Raw genomic sequence first — 22226 nt, 5'->3', positions numbered from 1 at the left:
AATAGGATTCTTGGTGGTGTAGGATTCTTTTCTTGCAAAATAGGGGCACAAAACAAGAATTTAAACCACGTATCATAATAAACATATATAAAAATATGTATCTGTGACATACTTTTCTACTGCTTCTTCCAGTAAAATGACAAGTACTCTAAACCCATTCCTTCTTTTACATAGACAAGCATTTGATGTTGTTTTCATTTTCAACGGAGGGCAAGCAATAATGATCTTTATTTTTTGGAAGAACATATCTTATAATTCATTACCCATAAATAAAAAAGACGAGTAGTATAACATCGTAGAGCCAAAGGACAGTCACACAAGATCCCATGCACAACATAAGCAAGGAGAGCTAGCATATCAACTGTGACTCTGACCTTAAGAAGAGTAGTGATTTTTATAAACATTTTCATATATTTCCATTCATTTTGAATCTAACTCACAAAAATGAATAATATCAAATTTAAGTAGTGTTACAATTATTTTCGGTAGATTTGTACCTTTATGAGGATGTTGAATATAGATAAGGAGAAACATGTTTCTCATATTCTTTGGGATTACTTTAGGGATTCTGAAAAAAACGTTCAATTGAAAAATACTGTATGGGAACCCCATGAGCTTCTCCTGTGGGGGAAATATCAACCATTATTTGTCCTATGAAAGAACCCATATTAAACTCGTGTTCAGAGAATCCAGAGGCGATTAAAATAGGGGACATGGATGTTGTTGGCATCTCAATCTTTGTTAATGGCAAGAAATCAATGATGAAATCCTCATCAGGGGACATTTAATACATGAAAGCCTCGGTGACAATAGGGCTCCCTCACATAATAGTTCTTCTGAAACTTTCATCTAACCAAGGGCTTACCTTCTGCCTCAATGCATCAAGATCGGACAATGAGGCCCTCTTGCCTGGCTCACATGGGTAACCTTCATGAACTGAGACCTTGAGCAATCTAAGGTATTCTAAGAAGGGTGTCCCATAGAGGTAAGGATCATTGTAATAGGAAAAGGTGGGGAATCCATTCTTCGACAAAAATCTCTGAAAACCGTATTTGATTTTCCAATATGAAATGATGGTATGAAGAAGCTGAATGGGTAATTCAATCCCTGAGATCTCATTAGAAATTTGTTGAGCCCATTCGCCTACAACAATCACACGTTCTCTTCTAAGTAAATAACCCATTCTGGTACACACAAGAACCCCATCTAACCCATCTCTCAATTTCCACCCATTACTGATTTTTGTGATTGGGCATTTTCCCTGAGTGTAGCTTTGTGCTTCAGAGCCAAAGACTAGAACATTGCAAATGCTTTGGAAGCTCGCATGATCCCCCATGTCTGTAACAAATCTAATCCAATCATTGGACAACTTGATTACCTCGAATCTCTCGGAAACTTTTTCTGAATTGAGAACTTCAATGGGGATCCCTCGTTTTCTGCATACTTGTATAATAGATTGGAGGCTCTTGTTCTGGATGGGACCCATATCAAGCTATTGGGTCTTGATGTGCACTCTATAACCAATTTCTTGTTGGGATTCTTCTCATAGATTGAAATCCTCCTCCATTATGCATTGTGGTATTCTTTAATGATGAAATCCTCATGAGGGGACATTGAATACATGCAAGCCTCGACGACAATAGGGATCTCTGACATAACAGTTCTGTAACACCCTCCTCCCACATTTACCGATGTTAACCGGTCCGTTGGGGTGAACATGTGATGAGAGGCTACTACAATCTGATTCAACTTCCCATGTATAGTTAAGGACGTGGAACTGACACAATAGAACCAATCTGACCTTCTATAAATACCATAGAACCTATAGGAGCCAACCAACCCTTCCAGGTGATCAACCCTTGCAACAACTTGACACTTCATTACCTTAGAGCTTTAGTCGCTCCCATGACATGGGCATGCAAGCGACTGGGGTCTTTTTCAGCTAGTTATGAGCCTGTGAGCCTGAATTTTGTGCCACTTTTTCAAGGCCAAGACTCAGGCCACTGCCCAGAACTCCATGAAAATTTGAGGGATCAAAAGTAACATCGAAAAATAATACAAATGTAAATACTTGAACAAAGAATTAGCTTGACCCCTACTAGCCATGACAGACATTTCGCCAAACATGTCACAAATATGCATTCTACGGGCCATAACAAAATATTTGAGCATAGGGATCTCATACGCATCTCAAAATCACTAAGAAGCATTGATGCCTTATCACTTTCGCTGCATTATCATCTATGAGGTCATATAAGAACCATACATCACCAATGTCATAAAACATGCTCATAACCAACATATAACCAACATAAATAACAAAGATACATCATCCATAAATGCCTCATATGAACATGTACATTTTCTCCTAAAATATGTCTTATCTTTAATGTCATGCCTGAAAACCATTGGAATTTTAATGTTTTTCAGAGTCATGATATTTTATCCTTAATAAAATTGCTGAAAAATGTTGAAAATTCACCTCGCGATGAAAAAAAAAAAAAAAAAAAAAAAAACAACAACAACAACAACAACAAACATTATCAACACTTTTTGTTTTCAGGGTGTTTGTTGCACAAAAAAATTGGTTTTTAATGGCTTTTACTGTCATTTTTAAAAAATGTTGAATATTTACCCCAAAAATAATAATTGTTATTCCATAATCAACATTTTTCGTTTTCGGGTTGTTTTCATGTTTTTGGGCTTTTTTGGCTAGAGTTTTATTTTTGAGTTTACAGTTCCCTTTTCATAGTTTACATTGTTGAATGTAGAGAAGAAGAAGACCAAATTCATTGCACAATGGTTCATCTTGAGAGGAGGAGTTGATCATGGCAAGACCTTTGCTTCAGTTGCAAAATACATTTCTATAAAGGTAATTATGTCTCTTGTATTCGGTGAATCTTTATATCAAAGGAATGTAAAGACGATGTTTTGTTATGACAAAATAGAGAAGTGTTTATCAAAATAGAGTAGTTGTTCTTGAGTAGGTTCCCTGAAATTCACAGGTGGCAGGAATTTTGACTAGGCTCTTGGCAAAGGACAGACAAGGCTTGGTAGAGAATACTTTTCTCAAAGGTAGAGTGTTAAACTTTTTATCTTCTTTTGTAAGAATTACATGGTCTTCTACCTCCTTGCACATGATCTAATATAGAACCTAGAAGTCCAGAAATGAAGTGGAACCCCATTTACTAGAGATTTACCCAAATACTATATATTCACCAAATCAGGCAACATAAACACTAAAAATTAAATACCAAGAAAAGTCAACGACTTGAATATGGCTATAATCAAGAGAAACTTCAACATAGAATTGTCCGAAAACCACACCAAGACAAGGCAGAAACCTGCCCTTCCATACACGAACAAAGGTTCATTTCTCTGCTAGTAGAAAAGATGCATAGCATTCGCTGAATCTGTGAGCCAACTTCATGCATCAATAGGCACAAAGAGCCAAAGCGCTGATTCACTCTATTTTAGATTTTGTTTATTGCAAAACTACTAACCTATAAAATCAATCAGATGGAATGAGCTTCATGCTAATCTTGTAGCATTCATTCCTGCATAATGCTTTGAAGCATCATTGGTCTCAGGAATGTATTTGACAGTTCAATATTTGATGCACTGTTTTATTCGAGGGAAGCGAGCTCTGTTCTGGCTCTTGCTTGTTATTCCAGATAAAGCAGCCTTCAACAGGATGAATCATCTGCTTTAGCATCCAACATGAATTTTTTATAGGTATTGACTGGCCAGTTTTCCTTCCTTCACAATATAATTCTGCGAAGGGAAATCTTCTCCCTTGAAGTATCTGTCTAGCATATCCTTTGTTCCAGCTGCATACCTTATCTGAAGTAGAGATTTTATGAACAATTAGTGAGAAAACTCTCAAGAATATCTGTGTATTTTTTATGATTCTTATTTTCTGCTTCCAAAGATGACAAAAAAGATAAATTAATGAGAGCATTAAAGCTTTGTCCAATATAATTGACTTTCTGAATTATATATGAGGAACATGGAGCATGATGCAATATAATTGACTTTTTGAATTATTTATGAGGTACGTTTGTCAATCAAAGCAATTGCTAGAAAGAAAGGGGTGAAATTGGATGAAATCAAACACCTGGCCGTCTATTGTAGTCCCAGAGATATGGGGAGTCATAGCATGGTTTGGCATGGAGCGCCATGGATGATCTTTTGGAGCAGGTTGAGCAGACCAAACATCTCCACTGTAACCTGCATTGCAGAAAGCCCCAAGAGTTAGCAATGTACCTGTTTCCATCACTGCAATTGGCAGTTAGCAATGTGCCTATTTCCATCACTGCAATTGGCAAACTAACTTGTTCTAACAAACGGGAACATTGATAGTTTAGAAATTTAAAGCACAGAAAAACGATTCATAGTCTTGTAATTGCCTCCGAGAATGAATGACAAAAGGACTGCCAAAGCACAAAAGTACAGTTACATTGTTTTATTAGCAACGTATCATCATGTTCTTTCTGAATCTGAGAGAAATGTTTGATGATGGGACTTGTATGTCCATTATTGACACTGGGAAGGAGGCAATATGAAGAGGAGTTGAATAAACATAACTGACCTCCAATATGTCCACTTGCAGAAGCATCAGCAACTGCTTGAGCATCCATGATGGCCCCTCGAGCATTATTCACAATCAATACACCCTTCTTCAGCTTGCTGATTTTCTCCTTGTTAAACATTCCCCTATTGTAACCAAAAGGAAAGGGCAAGAGAAACGATAATTAGGTCTTTGTTCACAAGTTGTATAAAATATATAGGTGCTATTGATGTCTGAGTAAATAATGGGAGAGATTATTTATGAAATTGTGATAAGGCGCACCTAGTTTTGTCAGAAAGAGGCATATTAATGACAAGTACATCACATTTAGGTAGCATTTCGTCAAGATTTGTCTCCAATGTTGCTCCAGTTTCCTTTTCCAATTCGGGTCCAATAGAAAGACGGTCGTGGTAAAGAAGCTTACAATTGAAGGGCTGTACAAAGGAACGCAATTCAATTCAACATCATGTAATGTTTATTATTATTAGATTGAAATTTTGAAACAAACAGCATGCATGCATAAGAATTATGGAGCACTGATTTTTGAAAAGAAGTTTGCAACATCATGAAGTAGTACTAGATCCTAAGAATGAATACCTTCAAACGCTTAAGTAGTTCTTTGCCAATACGCCCTGCACCAATAGTACCAATAGTTTTCCCTTCTAGATCATATGACCTGTAAGAAATTGCTGCCACTTTCCAATCACCCTCAACAATTTGCTTATATCCAGGCACAAAGTTTCGCATCAATATGAGAATGCGCATTAGCTCATCTTCTGCCACGGACACCACATTACTTGCTGTAAAAATTGTTGAAGAAGGCGTCAGTTAAATTATGAAGAATCATTGCAGAAACTTGTTCATACTAAAATGTCCATAGCGTGAACAGGGCAGTGACAAGCGGTATAATTTCAGAAATAGTACCTGTAACTTCTGCGACAGTCACACCAGCGGCTGCTGCAGCATTTAGATCAATGTGATCAGAACCAATACCAGCTGTCAAAAGAAGCTTTAAGTTCTTTGCCTTCTTGATCCTCTCTGCTGTCACATAGGCAGGGTGGAAAGGCGTGGAAATCAAAACATGCGCATCAGGTATGTGCTTTTCAAGTTCTGCAAAGGAAATTAATTGTGTAAGTTTAGTCCGCAGTGGGTTACAATTCTCAAATGTAAAAGCAAGCAAGCAATACACTGATTTGGACGATCCATGGTAGCAAGAAGTAGGAAAGGGAAGGCATCCTAGAAAATTAATAGATTGGATTGTGGATTAAACAACCACTCAACTTCAATTGTGAATAACCAGAAGTCATTTATGACTTGTTCGACAAGATATATATTCTGTAAATCTCACTTTTTGAAGCAGCACATACGATACCATCTAGATTGATTATTATTCAGGATATGAGGAACAAAAAGAAGTCTAGGACATAAACTATTCATCCATATCAATAACAACAACAGATAACACGATTTTATATCCCAAGGGGTGGGTGGCTCTTCACGGGAGCAAATCTCATTGAATACCTTGGGGTTACCAGCTGGTATTTCAGCTAGCAGTTGGTTACTACCCTCGTCGTCCATCCAGGAAAAAATGAGGAAGAGGGAGGAAATCTGCAGGGGGCTAGCAAGATGCTTGGAACGCCTAAACTGTGGACAATATTTTTCAGGACCCGAAAAAGAAAGATGACTCCAGGTGATGTGGAGTTGGAGTATGATGTTACTAGGTGCCATATAATTATAACTCCCTCCCAGGTCAAAGACATATGAGTTGAGTTAGAAGGCCGTCTCAGGTTTCTAGGGAAACTGTTTTTCAAGAAGATTCTACAATACAAGAATCAGCATAGATGGTGCCCTGTCCAGCAGTCAAAGAAACTCTACCCAGCAAAACCCTGCTGATACACATTTAGCATTAGCTCTAAATCTTTTTCTGTGCTTTTGATGGCTAGTAACTACAGTAAGACAAATGAGACCTGCTAACAATTAGACCACAGTTTATTCATTTATTACGAAGTCTGGTGTACATAGCTTGATGATGAGACCTGCTAACAATTAGACCACAGTTTATTCATTTATTAAGAAGTCTGGTGTACATAGCTTGATGATGAGTGTGTCCTAGCACTCTAGTGTGAGCAGATAAAAAATCGCAATTCCAAATCAGTTATCATGATTTAAAGTTTCACGGGGCCAATTCGACAGCACAGTACATGTAGCCTAGTAGGGAATTTAAATTCCATGTTATCACCTCACCAACACAGAGAACACATATAGCCTAGCGGTATACATGGATACAGAAAGAAACAGGGCATTTGGGGGGCCTCTAACAGTTTAAAGAAAGAGATGGCGTTTAGCACAGCTCCCTTCAAGCGTTACCAGATGCATAATCAAGGAAAATTCGGGGAGGCCAAGTTTTGGGCAAGGATAAGGAAAAAATTCGGGACAAAATTGGAGAGTAGAACAAAAATATAAAGATATACACGTATATATTTTGATGAAAATATATAACCAATGGTGAGTGCGACAACATGACCTCCCTTCAGTCTCTTTCACAGAAATTAATCACCCAGTAGAGGAGCAATGAACCCAGCAGAGGTAAAAATAACCTAAATTGGGCTAGATGAGGGTTTTTATTACACAAGTTTCATTCAGTTAACTAAGTCATACTCAGAGGTCAAACTCGTGTTGACCGTCAAACTCTGTAAACAAGCAAGTTACAAGTTGGAAAATCAAATTTTGTGTCAACAACCAAGTTTGACTCAGACAAGTTGGAAAAATACATTTGCCTGAAACTCGGATAATGGCAGGTTCAAGCCACGATCCTGGTAACACTGGTTCAAACTTTCCCTTCTATGTTCTGAACCTACAGATCCCCTGCGCAACTTCTATGCATATGTTCGATGATGTTAAATTAAGTTCAAAAAGACACATTAATTTTCTATGTTCTGAACCTACAGATCCCCTGCGCAACTTCTATACATATATGTTCGATGATGTTAAATTAAAAAGTTAAAAAAACACATTAATTTTATTTTATTTTGCAAAAAGTGATAATTTAAACATAACAACAAAAGAAATCACTGCTAACTTACCACAGTCAGGACCTTCCTTGTCATCTGTCACAATGTACTGGTGACCATTAGATTCCAACCATTCTCGTATGCCCAAGGCATTCTCGACACACCCGAGAAAGTTTGGATTGAGCGAAGCATATTCATTGGCTTTATAAAAGACTCCAACAATTTTATTACTTCCTGCAGGTGCCTGAAACATAATAAGAGCATATAAATTAGAAAAATAGGAAGCAGAGAATGTAAGAAAATATATAATCTTGTTTTGTTAATGAGAGTAATAACTGAAACTTGACACTGCCTTCTCCGGGTAAACCAGCCTACTTATACTTGTATCTCAGACCTTCATACGTGGCAAGCAAGCATCATCTTACGCAACTTCAATCCCGACAAAAAAAAGAAGCGAGGGTGATGGATCATCACTTACATGCAATTCTCTGACAGAAGAGACTGGGGAGCAGATTGGCCTTCTACTCGCAGCTCGGAATGCAGATATAACAGATCTCCTGCTCGCCATGATGACTAGAAACACAAAGAAGAGAAATTTAGCAGGTCAGCCAGTACAGTATGGTAGCAATGGCGAATGGATGAATTTGGCCCCAGGGGTTGGTTGCCTTAAATATGTGGTGATTTCTGGTTTCAATTCAATTTGCGCGTGAGTCTCCAGATGATGAGACGTATAGGACACCATCAGCTTACATTAGTTAGATTGTGGATTTCTTCTGTAATCTTACAAGAATACAGATTTTTTATTATTATTTTACATTTTTGCTGGACATAATAACCCCCACCTACTACACACGCATTTTCATTCCACATTTAAAATATGGTCACATGTCATTTTATAGTTAATCATTTAATTTTAAAGTCGTGGTTTTAATCAAACACTATATAACTAGTATTTTAATTATTTTATATTTTGAAAGTTTTTTTGGATATATTTTCTAGTCAAATTTATTCCAATCATAAGTTTGATATCTAAATTGGCTTCTTGTCCAATGAATGGTTACTTTTATGATTGGTTAACTAAATTTGATATCTAAATTGGCTTCTTGTCCAATGAATGGTTACTTTTATGATTGGTTAACTAAATTGACTTCTAGTCATATGAATGGTTAATTTTATAATTGTTCAACTAAATTGGCTCCTTGTCATATCAATGGTTAATTGACTTCTTGTCATATGAATGGTTAATTGGCTTCTTGTCATATGAATGGTTAATTGGCTTCTTGTCATATGAATGGTTAGATTCATTCACCTTCACTTACTTTCTAGTGAAACTTTTAGATAATGACAAGTTTGAAAATTCAAACAAAATTTGTCCCTTTTATTTTTATTAAATTTGTTTTTTCTCTTAATTAACTAATTTATTATATATATATATATATATATATATATAATTTATTTATTTTAATTTTCATTTATTTATTTATAATTATTTAATTAATTATTTATTTATTTTATTTCTTCCTTAATTAAGAAGAATTTTTTAATTTCCTATAATATAATATATTAATCAATCAATTCAAGTAACTAATTAAATATTTATTAGTATAATTTTGACTTTTTGAATTTTTATAACATAATATATTTGACCATTTCAAATAAAGGATTAGATATTTATTTTTATGTTAATTTTTTAATATATTGACGTATTCTCTTATCAAATGTTCAGAGATGTTTAATTAAAATATTTTATTCCCCTAATAGCTGGATGCATCTCTGCTATTTAAACAAGTTGATAGATTGATTTTTTCACCTTTGTCATGAGGATGAACCATATCTCTACTATTTAAACAAGTTGATAGATTGATTTTTTCAACTTTGTCATGAGGATGAACCACATTAATTGGTTCGAAATGTCGACCAACAACTTGAAATGTGATTAATCCGAAAGACTTTATCAAAATCATTATGGATTACAAAAGTCTAAAATCAAACAATATTTTCATCAAAAGGTTATTTTTGGTATAAATAAAGGGGAAAGAAAAATAAGCTAGGTTAGTGATTTTCTTAATATATATATATTTATATATATATATATATATAGATTTTTTAATGGAATTGGTAAATTGAAAAATAACTATTTTATAACTAAGTAATATTTAAATGAAATTAATAGAGTCATAAATTTATTTATTTCTTTTTAATTTAATAATATCTTATTTTCTAATTTTTATTATAGTGTATGTTTCCAAGTTATTTCTATTATTTATTTATTTAGTTATTTTAAAGCCTTTTTATTTGGTCACTCGCGATGAACCACACTTGTTGGTTCGAAAAGCGTTGGCCAAAAATTTCTCTTATGTAATTACTACCGAAAACCTTTGTTGAAATCAATTAATATTTATATAATGCAATTTATAGGAATAAGTTAATTAATAGTGATAATTCAATTCTTTTTAAATTTAATAATTTTTTTGGGTTGAAAGTTACAATTACAATTAGATTGTTCATTAAAAATAATAATAATAATAATATTTTAAAATTATCTCCATTATTAAAAAATTTAAAAATTAAATAAATTAATATGAAATTATATTTTATTTAAAAAATTTAATAAACTAAAATTAATTTCAATTTTTATTTGCATTATAAAATTTAATTTTCTTTATTTTTTTATTGGTATAAATTAATATGCTCTTTTGAGCTTGAGAAAATTTCAAGTGATAGAGCTTGGCAAGTCGATTCCAACGCTTGAAAGATCACTCAAATCAGAGCTCTAGAAACGAAGTTATGAATATTTGAAGTTGACAAATTAATTATGGACAACCAAAGTCATATAGGATTGGTGAATTTGTCCAAGAAACATGTCTCTTCAAATGAATTCGTGCAACTCTATTTATGGTTATATATAGAGGTGGAGAGGAGTTATTCTAATCATCCATTTGGTGCAACACAAGGCAAGAAAGATAGCTATGAAATTTCCCTAGCCACAACAAGAGAGAGAGGCTCTAAGATAGCATGGAGGAGGTCTGAGCTCCTTGATGGAGGCCGAGTGAGCTGCTCGAGCAGTGGTTTATTTTTGGGTCACTTTGGTGGAGGTCGAGAGGTTGTCTTGGAGGCCACAAGCTATAAGGTGTTGTTTTGTGGGGTTAGTCCCTTTGATAGGCCTTCCCCAACAAGGGATAGGCTTGTTGTAGTAAGTCGCAGTGCCCATTACATCCACAGGTATGTGTTAAGGCCAACAAGGAGGGCGTAAGGCCTAGTTGTGATTGTTGGGGTATGACAAGACAACGTGGGGTTTAGGAGTGCTGGAGAAGGGTGACCACAACCTTGGGAGGGTTGTTGCAGCTAATGTGTGAGGGTTGGTAGGATTGTCATTGATGCCATAACTAGTCCATGAATGCAGCAGTCAAGGAGATCACAAACAATGAGAAAAGGTATGATATTTGTGACATTTCTTGTAGGTGTTGGATCCTAGTTTAAGATTAGATTTGGATTGTGTTAAGGCAACCTATGGAAGTTAATGAGGAGAGGGCAGATCTCATGATTATATTCCCTAGACTAGTGATAGTTTCCACATTGATTGGGCAACAAACTTGAGCTAGAGTTTGTCGTGTATTGGGTAAAATTGTTTAATTTTGCGTGGATTAGTTGATGGGCAGCTTGAGGAGGCCTTAGGAGTTGCTTGGAGGAGCCAATGTGGATTTTTGGGAGGCCTACCAAGCAGCCAAGGTGACGACAGACACATCAGATGGGAAGGCAAGAGGATAGCAGCAAGGTGTGTTGTACATGGACTCGTGTATGATGGATTGATGGTGTCCTAGGCGAGGACATATAAACAAGTAGTCATCAATTCACAAGTACCAATCATGTGGTTCTTGTTTCAACGTGTATAGGGCATTCTTCAACATGTATACATGGGTATCCTACCTATGTTGATAAACACTTCTCTATTTTGTCATAAGAAAACATTGTCTTTACATTCCTTTGATATAAAGATTCACTAAATACAAGAGACATAATTACCTTTATAGAAGTGTATTTTGCAACTGAAGCAAAGGTTTTGTCATGATCAACTCCCCCTCTTAAGGTGAACCATTGTGCAATGAATTTGGCCTTTTATTTCTCAACATTCAACAATGTAAACTATGAAACAAGAACTATACACTCAAAAAGAGAACTCTAGCCAAAAAACCCCCAAAAAATGAAAACAACTCGAAAACGAAAAATGTTGTTTATGGAATAATGATTTTTTCTTTTGGTAAATATTCAACATTTTTTAAAAATGATAGTAAAAGCCAATAAAAACTTTTTTTGTGCAACAAACACCCTCAAAACAAAAAGTGATGATGTTGTAATATTTTTTCCTTTTTTTTTTCGAAGTGAATTTTCAACATTTTTCAGCAATGACATTAAGGATAAAATATCATGACTCAAAAAAACCTTAAAATTCCAAAGCTTGTGAGGCATGACATTAAAGATAAAACATCACATCTTTGAAAAGCCTTAAAATTCAAACAATTTTTAGACATGGTGTTAAAGATAAAATATCATGACTCAGAAAACCCTTAAAATTTTGACATTTTTTCAACCATGGAATTAATACCAAAGACCGTGACTACAAAAACCTTAAGTTTTAAACATATTTCAAACATGACATTATGAAAATTTTCTATTACTATTTTTTTCAGAAATGAATACCTAAATGAAAGGGTCATTATACAAAGAGTATTTTTTTTTCAAATGCTAAAAGTATAACAACTTTAAAATCTTAGCCTAAGACAACTTGACACATTGCAACAAAAATCTAAAAGTCAACCATCAAATTGACACGCAGTGTATGCGAACTAACCCATTGTAATGAAAACTTAAGGACCAACCATGAAATTGACACATCGTGGGGTGAGACTCGATCCATTATAACGAAAACTTTAAAATCAACTATCAAATTGACACATAATGGGATTAGGTTGCTAGTCGAGGATCAACACGAACCCTGCAGGGAAAAATAAAATAAAACTAAATAAAAACTAAATATATAAATAAAAAAATACAAAAGAAAATAAAAATTACAACATTCAAAATAACAAAAACAAAAAAAGACAAAGATTAAAAAATAATAGCAAGTAAATAAAAAATATATTAATAAATAAATAAAAGCATGACAAAAAAAAGAAAACAAAAATTAAAACATTGAGAGAAAAAAAACTAAATAAATAATAATAAGTAAATAAAAATATATATTAAAATATGAAAAATTAAAAACATGACAAAAAAATAAACAAATATAAAAGATAGCCGTTAATTTTTATTTAAATTTTGGTTATTCCCCTAATCCTGTCAAATCTAGCCGTTGTAAATATAGTCGTTACTTGGTCATAGACGTTGGGGTTTCTGCTCTATCTATTTAACATGCTTAGCCGGATCTGTTCATTCAACTTGTCCTGACGATGAACCACACTTGTTGGTTCGAAACGCGTCGACAAATGAAATACCTTGTGATTTACGCCGAAGAATCTCGCTTAAAAATATAAAAGATATATATTTAAGGACAAAAAAAATGTAGAAAAAAATAAAATTAGCTTATAAATGATAATACATACATATATATATATATATATATTTAAAAAAAAAATGTTTCCCAAAAATACATAATTTAAGGAAAAAAATAACGATATTAGACAATTCAAATATAAAAAAAAAAAAAGTGAAATTTTTTTTATGAAACCAGCTCACAAAAAGATAGAAAAGATAGTTGAACACCTTAGAATTCAGCCTATTCGAGGGGGCAACCTCCTTTACATTACACAAATGAACAATTCTTGGATGATACAAATGACAAGACCTCCTTTCTATATATAGGAGTCTAAAGGGTCATAATATAATCAGAGCCGACATAACAATAATAATGTAAGGGCACAATAATAACAATAGTGGGCTTCCATGGGGCACAATAGTAACAATATGGGGACTACATGGGTACAACAATATAATAAGGGGGTTGTACTAATAACAATAAGGGGTTACACTAGTAGTATAGGGGCCTAACATGCCCCTCTCCTTCAAAAAGTGTTGTCCTCAACGCTTGAGTAGTTCTTGATGCTTCTGTATAAAATTCTTCTCCTCCCATGTGGAATCTTCATTGGGTAAGTTCTTCCACTTGATGAGATACTCTGAAATTGATCGATTTCGTAGCTGTCGGGTTCTTATTTCTGTGACTGCTCCAGGTTCTAATATGATTTTTCCTTCCTCTTCAAGTTCTGGCAATATTGTTTGAATTGGGATCTTTTGCAACTTTTGAATGAGTGGCCACATTTCTTCGTCCTTCTTCCATTCATCCCTTGCTTCATTTATCTAATCTGGTTGGATAATAGAAATAGCACAAAACAATGTTTCCACATCCTCATCCTTTCTTGAGAGTGCATATGCAACAAAATTTTGCTTCCCTTTTCCATAGATGATGTCAAAGTCATAACTCAACATATTTGTGACCCATTTTTTCTGTTCTTCTAAAGATAATATTTGTTCTAAAAAGTATTTAATACTATCATGATCCAGTTTTACCTTGAAGTGTCTTCCCATTGGGTAAGGTCACCATTTCTTAAGTGCATGTAGTATTTCCAACATGTCCTTCTCATAAATAGCTTGCTTGAGATGTAGCCGTAAAAATAACCAATCACCTACATCAAAACATTTTCACTGCGATGTTGATCTACATGTTGTTTCATTCGATTCTGCACCAAAGTGGCGTTATCCTTTAAAAGTTGGAGAACTTGTTGTTGACGCTCGATGTGATCTTTCACTGCTTGAACCTTTTTCTTCTTGATATGTCCTATCTTTAGAGTTTGAGGAGTGTTAATTTCTTCCAATGCTTTACAAGATATGGTCGGATTCATTTCTTGATGCTCGATGTGATCTTTCACTTCTTGAACATTTTTCTTCTTGATATGTCCTTCTATCTTGATAGTTTGAGGAGTGGTAATTCTGGCCAATGCTTTACAAGATATTGTTGGTTTCATTTCTTCTTTCTCGATGTGATCTTTCATTTCTTGAACCTTTTTCTTCTTGATATGTCCTTCTATCTTGAGAGTTTGAGGAGTGTTAATTCTTGCCAATGCTTTACAAGATATAGTCAGATTCATTTCTTCTTTCTCTTGAGTTGGTTCCTGGTGTATATCCTCTTCTTTTGATGTTTCTTGATCATTTTCTTCCTCCTCTTCATAATCTATGTAAAATAATTTCTTCTCAACACACTTATGACCTTTAGTGCATTTGTTATCACAATTGTAACAAAGCCCTTTTTCTCTTTTTTCTTCCAATTGTTGTGGTGTCACCCTTGTAGGTTGTTGAAGGCTAGGAGAAACAACACTTCCATGTTTATAGTTGTGAGGGGTAGAATTCCTTGTTTCCATAATTTTGCTTTCCACTTTGTAACAAATCCCTTTTTCTCTTTTTCCTTCCAATTGTTGTGGTGTTTCTCTAAAGAAGGTGTTGCTCTTTGTATCCTCATAATGTGCTATCATTTCCTCCGTGAAAATTGACCACGTAACAAGCTGTTTACAAGAACAAAGCCCTTTATACCATAAAAATTGATCGAGTTCTAAATATGAAGATGCAATACATACCTTTTGTAACAGTGGTACACCATGTAGATCAAAATATTGCTCCATCTGTAGTATCCAATTTACTGGATCCTTTCCATCAAACTTCCTCATATCGCTTTTTCTTGATTTCAGGAGCTTAATCTTGAAATGACTATAAATCTTTAATTTCAGCTCTTTCAATTCTGAAATTGCAACCTGAAGTAGCCCTCTGTGTCCTCTTTCCAATGCCACCAGTCTAATCCAAATTGGATTCTCCAAGGAAGAGTTATGCACAATCTTCCAAGATGACTTGATTATACACCTTTTCAGAATAGGGAACTTGTATGACGTGCCACGTGTCACTTTTTTTACCTTCGAGTCTGAAAACTACACACAAAAAACTACAATCCATCCTCTTTCTATAACTTCTTACAAAATTTCAATCTGATGCTCAGAGATAAAGTTATGACGATTTTCCCACGGTCACTTGTTTAAGATGTAATTCGGGAGTCTGCAAAAACCCTAACTTCCTCAGATCATATATCCGAAAATATAACGAGCCGAGATCTAAAATTTGGGCGCGAGGTTTAGATTGATTTCTTCTCAAATGGGTTTTTTTTTAGCTTCTGAAACTTCTTAGCGAAAACGTTATAGAGAAAATGCCACAATGACCTGTTTGGAGTAGCGAAACCCTAGAATCTAGAGCTCTGGTACCAAATGTTATGAAACCAGCTCACAAAAAGATAGAAAAGATAGTTGAACGCCTTAGAATTTAGCCTATTCGAGGGGGAAACCTCCTTTACATTACACAAATGAACAATTCTTGGATGATACAAATGACAAGACCTCCTTTCTATATATAGGAGTCTAAGGGATCATAATATAATCAGAGCCGACATAACAATAATATTGTAAGGGCACAATAATAACAATAGTGGGCTTCTATGGGGCACAATAGTAACAATATGGGGACTACATGGGTACAACAATATAATAAGGGGTTTGTACGAATAACAATAAGGGGTTACACTAGTAGTATAGGGGTCTAACATAAAACCATTCAAAAAAAACTTTAAAAAGAAGACATTATTTTTTTATTGAAAATAATTAAAAAAATTAACTAAAAAAAATAAAATAAAATTCGTTTCCCTGTTACCCAATGAGCCCTAGGGGTGGTAGGACCGATTCTCAAAATCGATCATGCCACCCTTAATGTCAGGCCCCCGAGACGAGTTGGGCGCGCCATGAGTGTGACGACTGCCCGATTTGGTTTTATGTGACGGGGAGAAGCCATCTTCGGTTATGTTCAACTTTATGCGATGGTCACATGGTTCGGTTAAAGGCGACGGGGGAGGGCACTCGAAAATATTCGATGAGTGGGAGAATTTGGTTAAATGTGCCCTGGTGGATGTGCGACGGTGCGAAAGAGTTGGACGAGCACGCCGGGGTGACTCGTGTGTCGAGCACCTGGGTGAAAGCGCGTGGATGAGCCACATGAGAGTCAAAAAATGAAAAGTAATTCGGCTAAGTATGGAGGCACCATGGTAAGTTTATATGATGAGGCGACCAGAGGTTGGGCTGACGTGTGGAGGAGAACACTTGGGTGAGCCGAACTAGCGGGCGAATGGGCAGACAGTTTGTGAAGGGCGCAGGTAGGAGGAAATGGTGCACGAGTTGAGGTGGGCGCTGCTGAATGAGCGACCCGACTAAGCTGGGCAAACAGACTTGCGGGTGTTGCTGAACGACACAACCAGGTTGGGCAGTTTTGCACGACAAGCAGGGCGCTACTGAACGACACGACCGGTTGGGTGGTTCTGTACGACAGGCTGGACGTTGCTGAATGACACGACCGGCTGGGCGGTTTTGCACAACGAGTTGGGCGACCCTGCACAATGACGAGTTATGGGTGGGCGCTACTAAATGAGTGACCTGACCTGCACGACAACAAGTTGTGGTGGGCACTGCTGAACAAAGGGCGACCTGACCCGGTGAGGTGGGCGACCCTACACGGGAAGTAGGTAAACTGCGATTTTGGCAAGTTGCAAGTTGTGACTTGGGAAGCTTTGTTGAAGGGAAATTTGGATTTTTTAGCAAAGGCTGAATTGTACTTGTACTTGTAAGATTATTGAACTATTATATTATGGGGCAAACTCTATACTTGGGAGTTGCCCCTCCCATTAAAAGAAAGTATTTTCGTTGTGCATACATATGAATGATATGATGACTATGTGAATGTTTATTTCTGCTGTGTAATTATAATGCTTAGAAGAATTGAAGAAAATAACTAAGTGTTGATTGGTTAGGCGTATTTCATACTCATAAGTATTGGTGAAAAGAAATTAGGTAGCAGTGTCGCACTTGCCTATGTGTGGTTGAAAGACCACTGCCAAGATTGGGGTGTGACAGTTGGTATCAGAGCCGAATTTGGAAAACAAAGTAAGATAGATACTTCGTAACAGTTCATATCTCTTGAAAACGGTTGATATCAGAATTTTCACAGGGCTTTGGAAGGTTCGACATGGGCAAGTGAAGGGCCAAGTTGAACGATATAGAAGTGTATGGTCTTTACTAGATCACAATCGAAGTTGATGGCTGATCAAGTGGAAGAACCTCAAGTTATGACGAGGGAACCTAACTGGGATGCCGAGATAGTTTTCATGCATAGAGTATTGGACAAGATGGAGGAATTAGCTTCCGAAGTGGCTTCGATGAAGGCCAAAAATATTGAATTTCGGGATGGGTACACGAAGTTGAAGGAAGAATTTGAAGACCTCAAAATTCGATATGAGTATACAGAATGGTTGTATAAACAAACAGAGAGAGAAGTCAAGGACATTTGAACTACGGGAAATCAAGGTTTGGATGAAATCTCAAAGTTGCAGAAGGAACTTGGCAATGCTCGAAATGAGATAGCTATTTTGGCAAAAGCAGTTGGGAAAGGATCTATTGGAGGAGTTGCCCATGTGAAGGTCAAGGAACCTAAAGCTTATGATGGGATGAGGAGTGCGAATGCTCTTGGAAATTTCTTATGGGATATGAAGCAATACTTGGAGTGTTTGGGTATACCTAATGATGAGGCCAAAGTCAAGGTAGCTGTTCAATTCTTGACAAAAGATGCTAAGATGTGGTGGTGAAGAAAGATGGATCTGATTGCCAATGGTGATGCTGAGGAAATCTCTTCTTGGGACAACATGAAGAAAGATTTGCAGACTCATTTTATCCCACAATATGAGACTTAGGATGCAAGGACGAAGATTAAGTACATGAAGCAAACAAGAAGTCTACAAGCATATCAACGAGAGTTCTTGAGTGCGATCTTGGAGTTACCTAATATGGTGGAAAAGGAAAAGGTGTTCAATTTCATCATAGGATTGAAACCTTGGGCACACAATGAGGTGAAGAGGTAGAAGATCAAGGCACTAGAGGAAGAATTTGCAGTAGTTGATCGCTTGGTAGAACATTACCATGAAGGAGCCGAAGAAGGAAAGAAGAAGACAGCTAAGTTGAAAGAGAAGACTACGAAAGAATAGCCTTCGAGATTGAATGAAAAGTCAAAGACGAAGAAGCCTCTGAAGTGTTGGATTTGTGAAGAACCACACACGGTGAAGAATTGTCCTTTAAGACCGAAAGTGGCAGCGGTAGCACAAGTCGATGTGAAGAAGAAGAAAGAAGAACCATCTGTTGGAGTGATGCAAATTATGGGAGCTGCAGTATCTACAAAAGTAGTCTCACGATGGGATCCTAAAAGGAACAAGTTGGAATATGTAGAGATGAAGATTGGGCAAGGCACTGTACTGACTATGGTGGATAGTGGTGCAACTCATAACTTCACGAGAGAAGAAACTCCAAGGAATATTGGTTTGAGGTTTATACCAGCTCAAGCGTAGTTGAAAGCAATGAATTCTCCACCAGATTCAATGATTGGTATAGTAAAAAAAGTGGATGTGAGCATAGGTGAATGGGCTGGGAAAGTCGACTTCACAATTGTGTGGATAGATGACTATGAATCTGTACTAGGTATGGAATTTATGAAACAATTTGAAGCTATGATGGTACCACACTTGAAGAAGTTGTACATTTACGATGGGCGTGATGATGATTCTATTGGTGTACCAACCATAGGGGCTACGACAACCGAATGTAAATTGACAACGATGAATGTGGAGGAAGTCAAGTGAGATGAAGAATTCTATAAGAGGTTTTCTTGTACATAGGCAAAACTTATGGAGCAGTCACAGGTGATTAGAGAATTCTTTGATAGTATCTTGGATCAATTAAGCATACTAGAGGTAGTGGAAGGAGATGGAGATGCTAGACCTGATGTTCATATGGAGAGTCGGGAAGCATACATGTAGAGATTGGAGGAGGAAGATCCAAACAGATGGATTGAGCTATTAGCTGAGGAAGAGGGAGAGCCTTCACCCTCCACTTCCTGCCTCTCTTCTTAGACTGACATGGGGATGAGGCTCATTGTTAGCTGCTCATGGAAGTGAGTCTCCTATGTTTTGAGAATACATTTGGGGTGAGATGAACATGATTGGCATAAGGATGCAAAGATGAGCCATGATGATATAGGAAGCATGTATTCTTATGGAGGCGATGTACGATTGGATTAGCTACCAAAATAGTCACCAAAACTAGGGGATCTAGCACATGATTTTCTTGCAAGGTTTGGCATATCGATGGCCTGAGGCAGGTCATAGGTGCATACGTTTGAGTACCCATACTTACAGTCTTAGCGATGGTGGTTGCTGAGATGGTGTTGTCGAGGGTGACAAAAATTTTAGAGTGGTGGAGGATGTCAGTAGCCAGAGACGAGTTGGGTGCGCCATGAGTGCGACGAGAGCCCGAGTCAGTTTTATGCGATGGGTAAAAGCCATCTTCAGTTATGTGTGATGAGTCAGTTTTATGTGACGGTCGCACAGTTCGGTTAAAGGCAACTGGCAAGCTTGCCTGACGACATGCGATGAGTGGGAGAGTTCAGTTAAATTCGCCTCAGTGGTTGTGCAACGATGTAGATAAGTTGGATGAGCGCATCGAGGCAACCCGTGTGTCGGGCGCCTGAGTGAGCACGCGCGGATGAGCCACATGAGAGTCGAAAAACCGAAAAGTAATTCGGCTAATTATGGAGGCACCGTGGAGAATTTATATGATCAGGCGACTGGAGGTTGGGCCAACGTGTGGAGGAGAACACTTGGGTGAACTGACATGTCGAGGTGGACCTGAACCCGGTTGGGCCGATGTGTTGACGGGCAACTTGGGTGGAACGAGTGGTCGTCTTAGAGGTAGGATGACCCACTCATCACTTGGGCGACATGTATAAGAAGGGGTGAACGATTTGGTGAAAAGCAAGAAGTCATCTCAAGCAAGTTCGAGCAATACAAGGCACTTGTACGAGTAAAGAGAAGTGTGATAAGTCTAGGTGAAGGCGCAGGTAGACAGAGGGCCAAAGTGGCTAAACCGAGATTTCTGATGTGAAAGGGCAAGCTGCGAACGAGTGCGGGTAGTCGAACCAATGGGCGAACGAGCGTAAAACCAACTATCAAATTGACACATAATGGGATGAAGTTGCTAGTCGAGGATCAACACGGACCCTACAGGCAAAAATAAAATATAACAAAATAACAAATAAATACGTAAATAAATAAAAATGAAAAATACAAAAGGAAATAAAAATTAAAACATTCAAAATAATAAAAACAAAAAAAGACAAAAAGATTAAAAATAATAGCAAGTAAATAAATATATATATATATATTAATAAATAAATAAAATAAAGTATGAAAAACAAAAATTAAAAAGTTGAGAAAAAAAACTAAAACAAAAAAAAACACAAAAATTTTAAAAAATAATAAGAAGTAAACAAAAATATATATTAAAATATGAAAAAATTAAAAACATGGCAAAAAAATAAACAAATATAAAAAATTATATATTTAAGCGCAAAAAAAAAGTAAAACAAAAATGTAGAAAAAAACAAAATTAACTTATAAATGATAAAAATAAATAAATATATATTAAAATAAATAAAAGAAAATGTTTTCCAAAAGAACTTAATTTAAGAAAAAAAAATAACAATATTAGATAATTTAAATATAAAAAAGAATGAAATAAAAAAACATTAAAAAAAATCATAAAAAGTAATAAAAATGTTTAAAAAATCTTTAAAATGAAGATATTAAAAAAAATTGAAAAAAATTAAAAAAAAATAATTACAAAAAAATAAAATTAAAGTTGCCACCCCACTGCCCAACGAGCCCTAGGGGTGGTAGGATCGATTCTCGGAATCGACCTTGCCACCCTTAGTGTCACGCCCCTATCCTGGCGGTAGTCTTTCAACCACTCATAAGAGGTGCGACACCACCACCCGATTTCTTTTCAACAATACTTTCAAGTGTGGACTACGCCTAACATTCCATACTTAGTTTATTTTTCACTTTCTAAGTATTAACATTCATAACACAACGGAAACATTCAATTAAACATCTTTCATCATCATTATCATTTTACACATATGCACAATGAATACAATATTTAACGGGAGGGGAAACTCCCTGAAGATGAGTCTGCCCACAATAATAATGATAATTCTTCAAAATATACAATAACAGTCCTTGGAGAGGAACCCTAACTTCCTTCTCTCAAAATCTTCCAAAATACACAACTTGTCCTGCAACCGTGCAGCCTACCCGAACACCCGTTCAGGAGCGCCCACCTTTCACTGGGTTGGGTTGCCTAACTCATCGGGCAGAGGTGCCCTCCGCACCGCTGGTCGTGCCAACCGGTTCAACCGTCGTCATATCATTCAACCGAACTCGCCTGTTCGTTCAGGTCTACCCATGACGTGTCACTCGCTCGATGCTCACCCGTAGTTCACCCGACCGTTCAACAAAACTCACCAATCGTTCAATGCTCACTCGAACTCCGTGTGCCCACCTGACTGTAGCTCGCCTGCTCGCCCTGCTCTACCGCAGACTTGTCCACTCGCTGCGATAACCACAAACTCCCCCGCTGGTTCTGTCACACCCGCACCGCAGAACTGCTCAACCGAAGACCGCCCATTCA

At 36.5% G+C, this 22226-nt stretch overlaps 1 protein-coding gene and 1 pseudogene across 1 annotated transcript; both read right to left on the bottom strand.

Annotated features, from left to right (window-relative positions):
• Nucleotides 1–273: 273 nt before the first annotated feature.
• Nucleotides 274–1567, bottom strand: LOC149182577 (putative sarcosine oxidase pseudogene; annotated as a pseudogene).
• Nucleotides 1568–3586: 2019 nt separating this feature from the next.
• LOC149182576 (formate dehydrogenase, chloroplastic/mitochondrial-like) lies at nucleotides 3587–8328 on the bottom strand. Its single transcript, XM_089416888.1, has 8 exons — nucleotides 8060–8328; nucleotides 7654–7825; nucleotides 5495–5680; nucleotides 5168–5370; nucleotides 4853–5004; nucleotides 4592–4716; nucleotides 4118–4230; nucleotides 3587–3843 (listed from the first exon to the last, which is right to left on the bottom strand). Exons 1-8 carry the CDS (start codon nucleotides 8147–8149, stop codon nucleotides 3730–3732), a joined length of 1155 nt encoding a protein of 384 aa, XP_089273014.1. The 5' UTR covers nucleotides 8150–8328; the 3' UTR covers nucleotides 3587–3729.
• Nucleotides 8329–22226: the final 13898 nt, after the last annotated feature.

Source organism: Pinus tabuliformis, chromosome 3_2 (assembly GCF_031772625.1).
Source record: "Pinus tabuliformis cultivar Carrire ecotype Pingquan chromosome 3_2, CPIR1, whole genome shotgun sequence".
In the NCBI taxonomy this organism is placed as follows: domain Eukaryota; kingdom Viridiplantae; phylum Streptophyta; class Pinopsida; order Pinales; family Pinaceae; genus Pinus; species Pinus tabuliformis.
This window is presented reverse-complemented; position numbering and strand designations above follow the sequence as displayed.

Coding starts and splice junctions, on each gene's coding strand:
- LOC149182576 (XM_089416888.1), bottom strand. CDS start 8,149: ATGGCGAGCAGGAGATCTGTTATATCTGCATTCCGAGCTGCGAGTAGA. Junction 7,826..8,059: donor CTTCTGTCAGAGAATTGCAT/GTAAGTGATGAT, acceptor ATTATGTTTCAG/GCACCTGCAGGAAGTAATAA. Junction 5,005..5,167: donor AACTACTTAAGCGTTTGAAG/GTATTCATTCTT, acceptor TCCTTTGTACAG/CCCTTCAATTGTAAGCTTCT.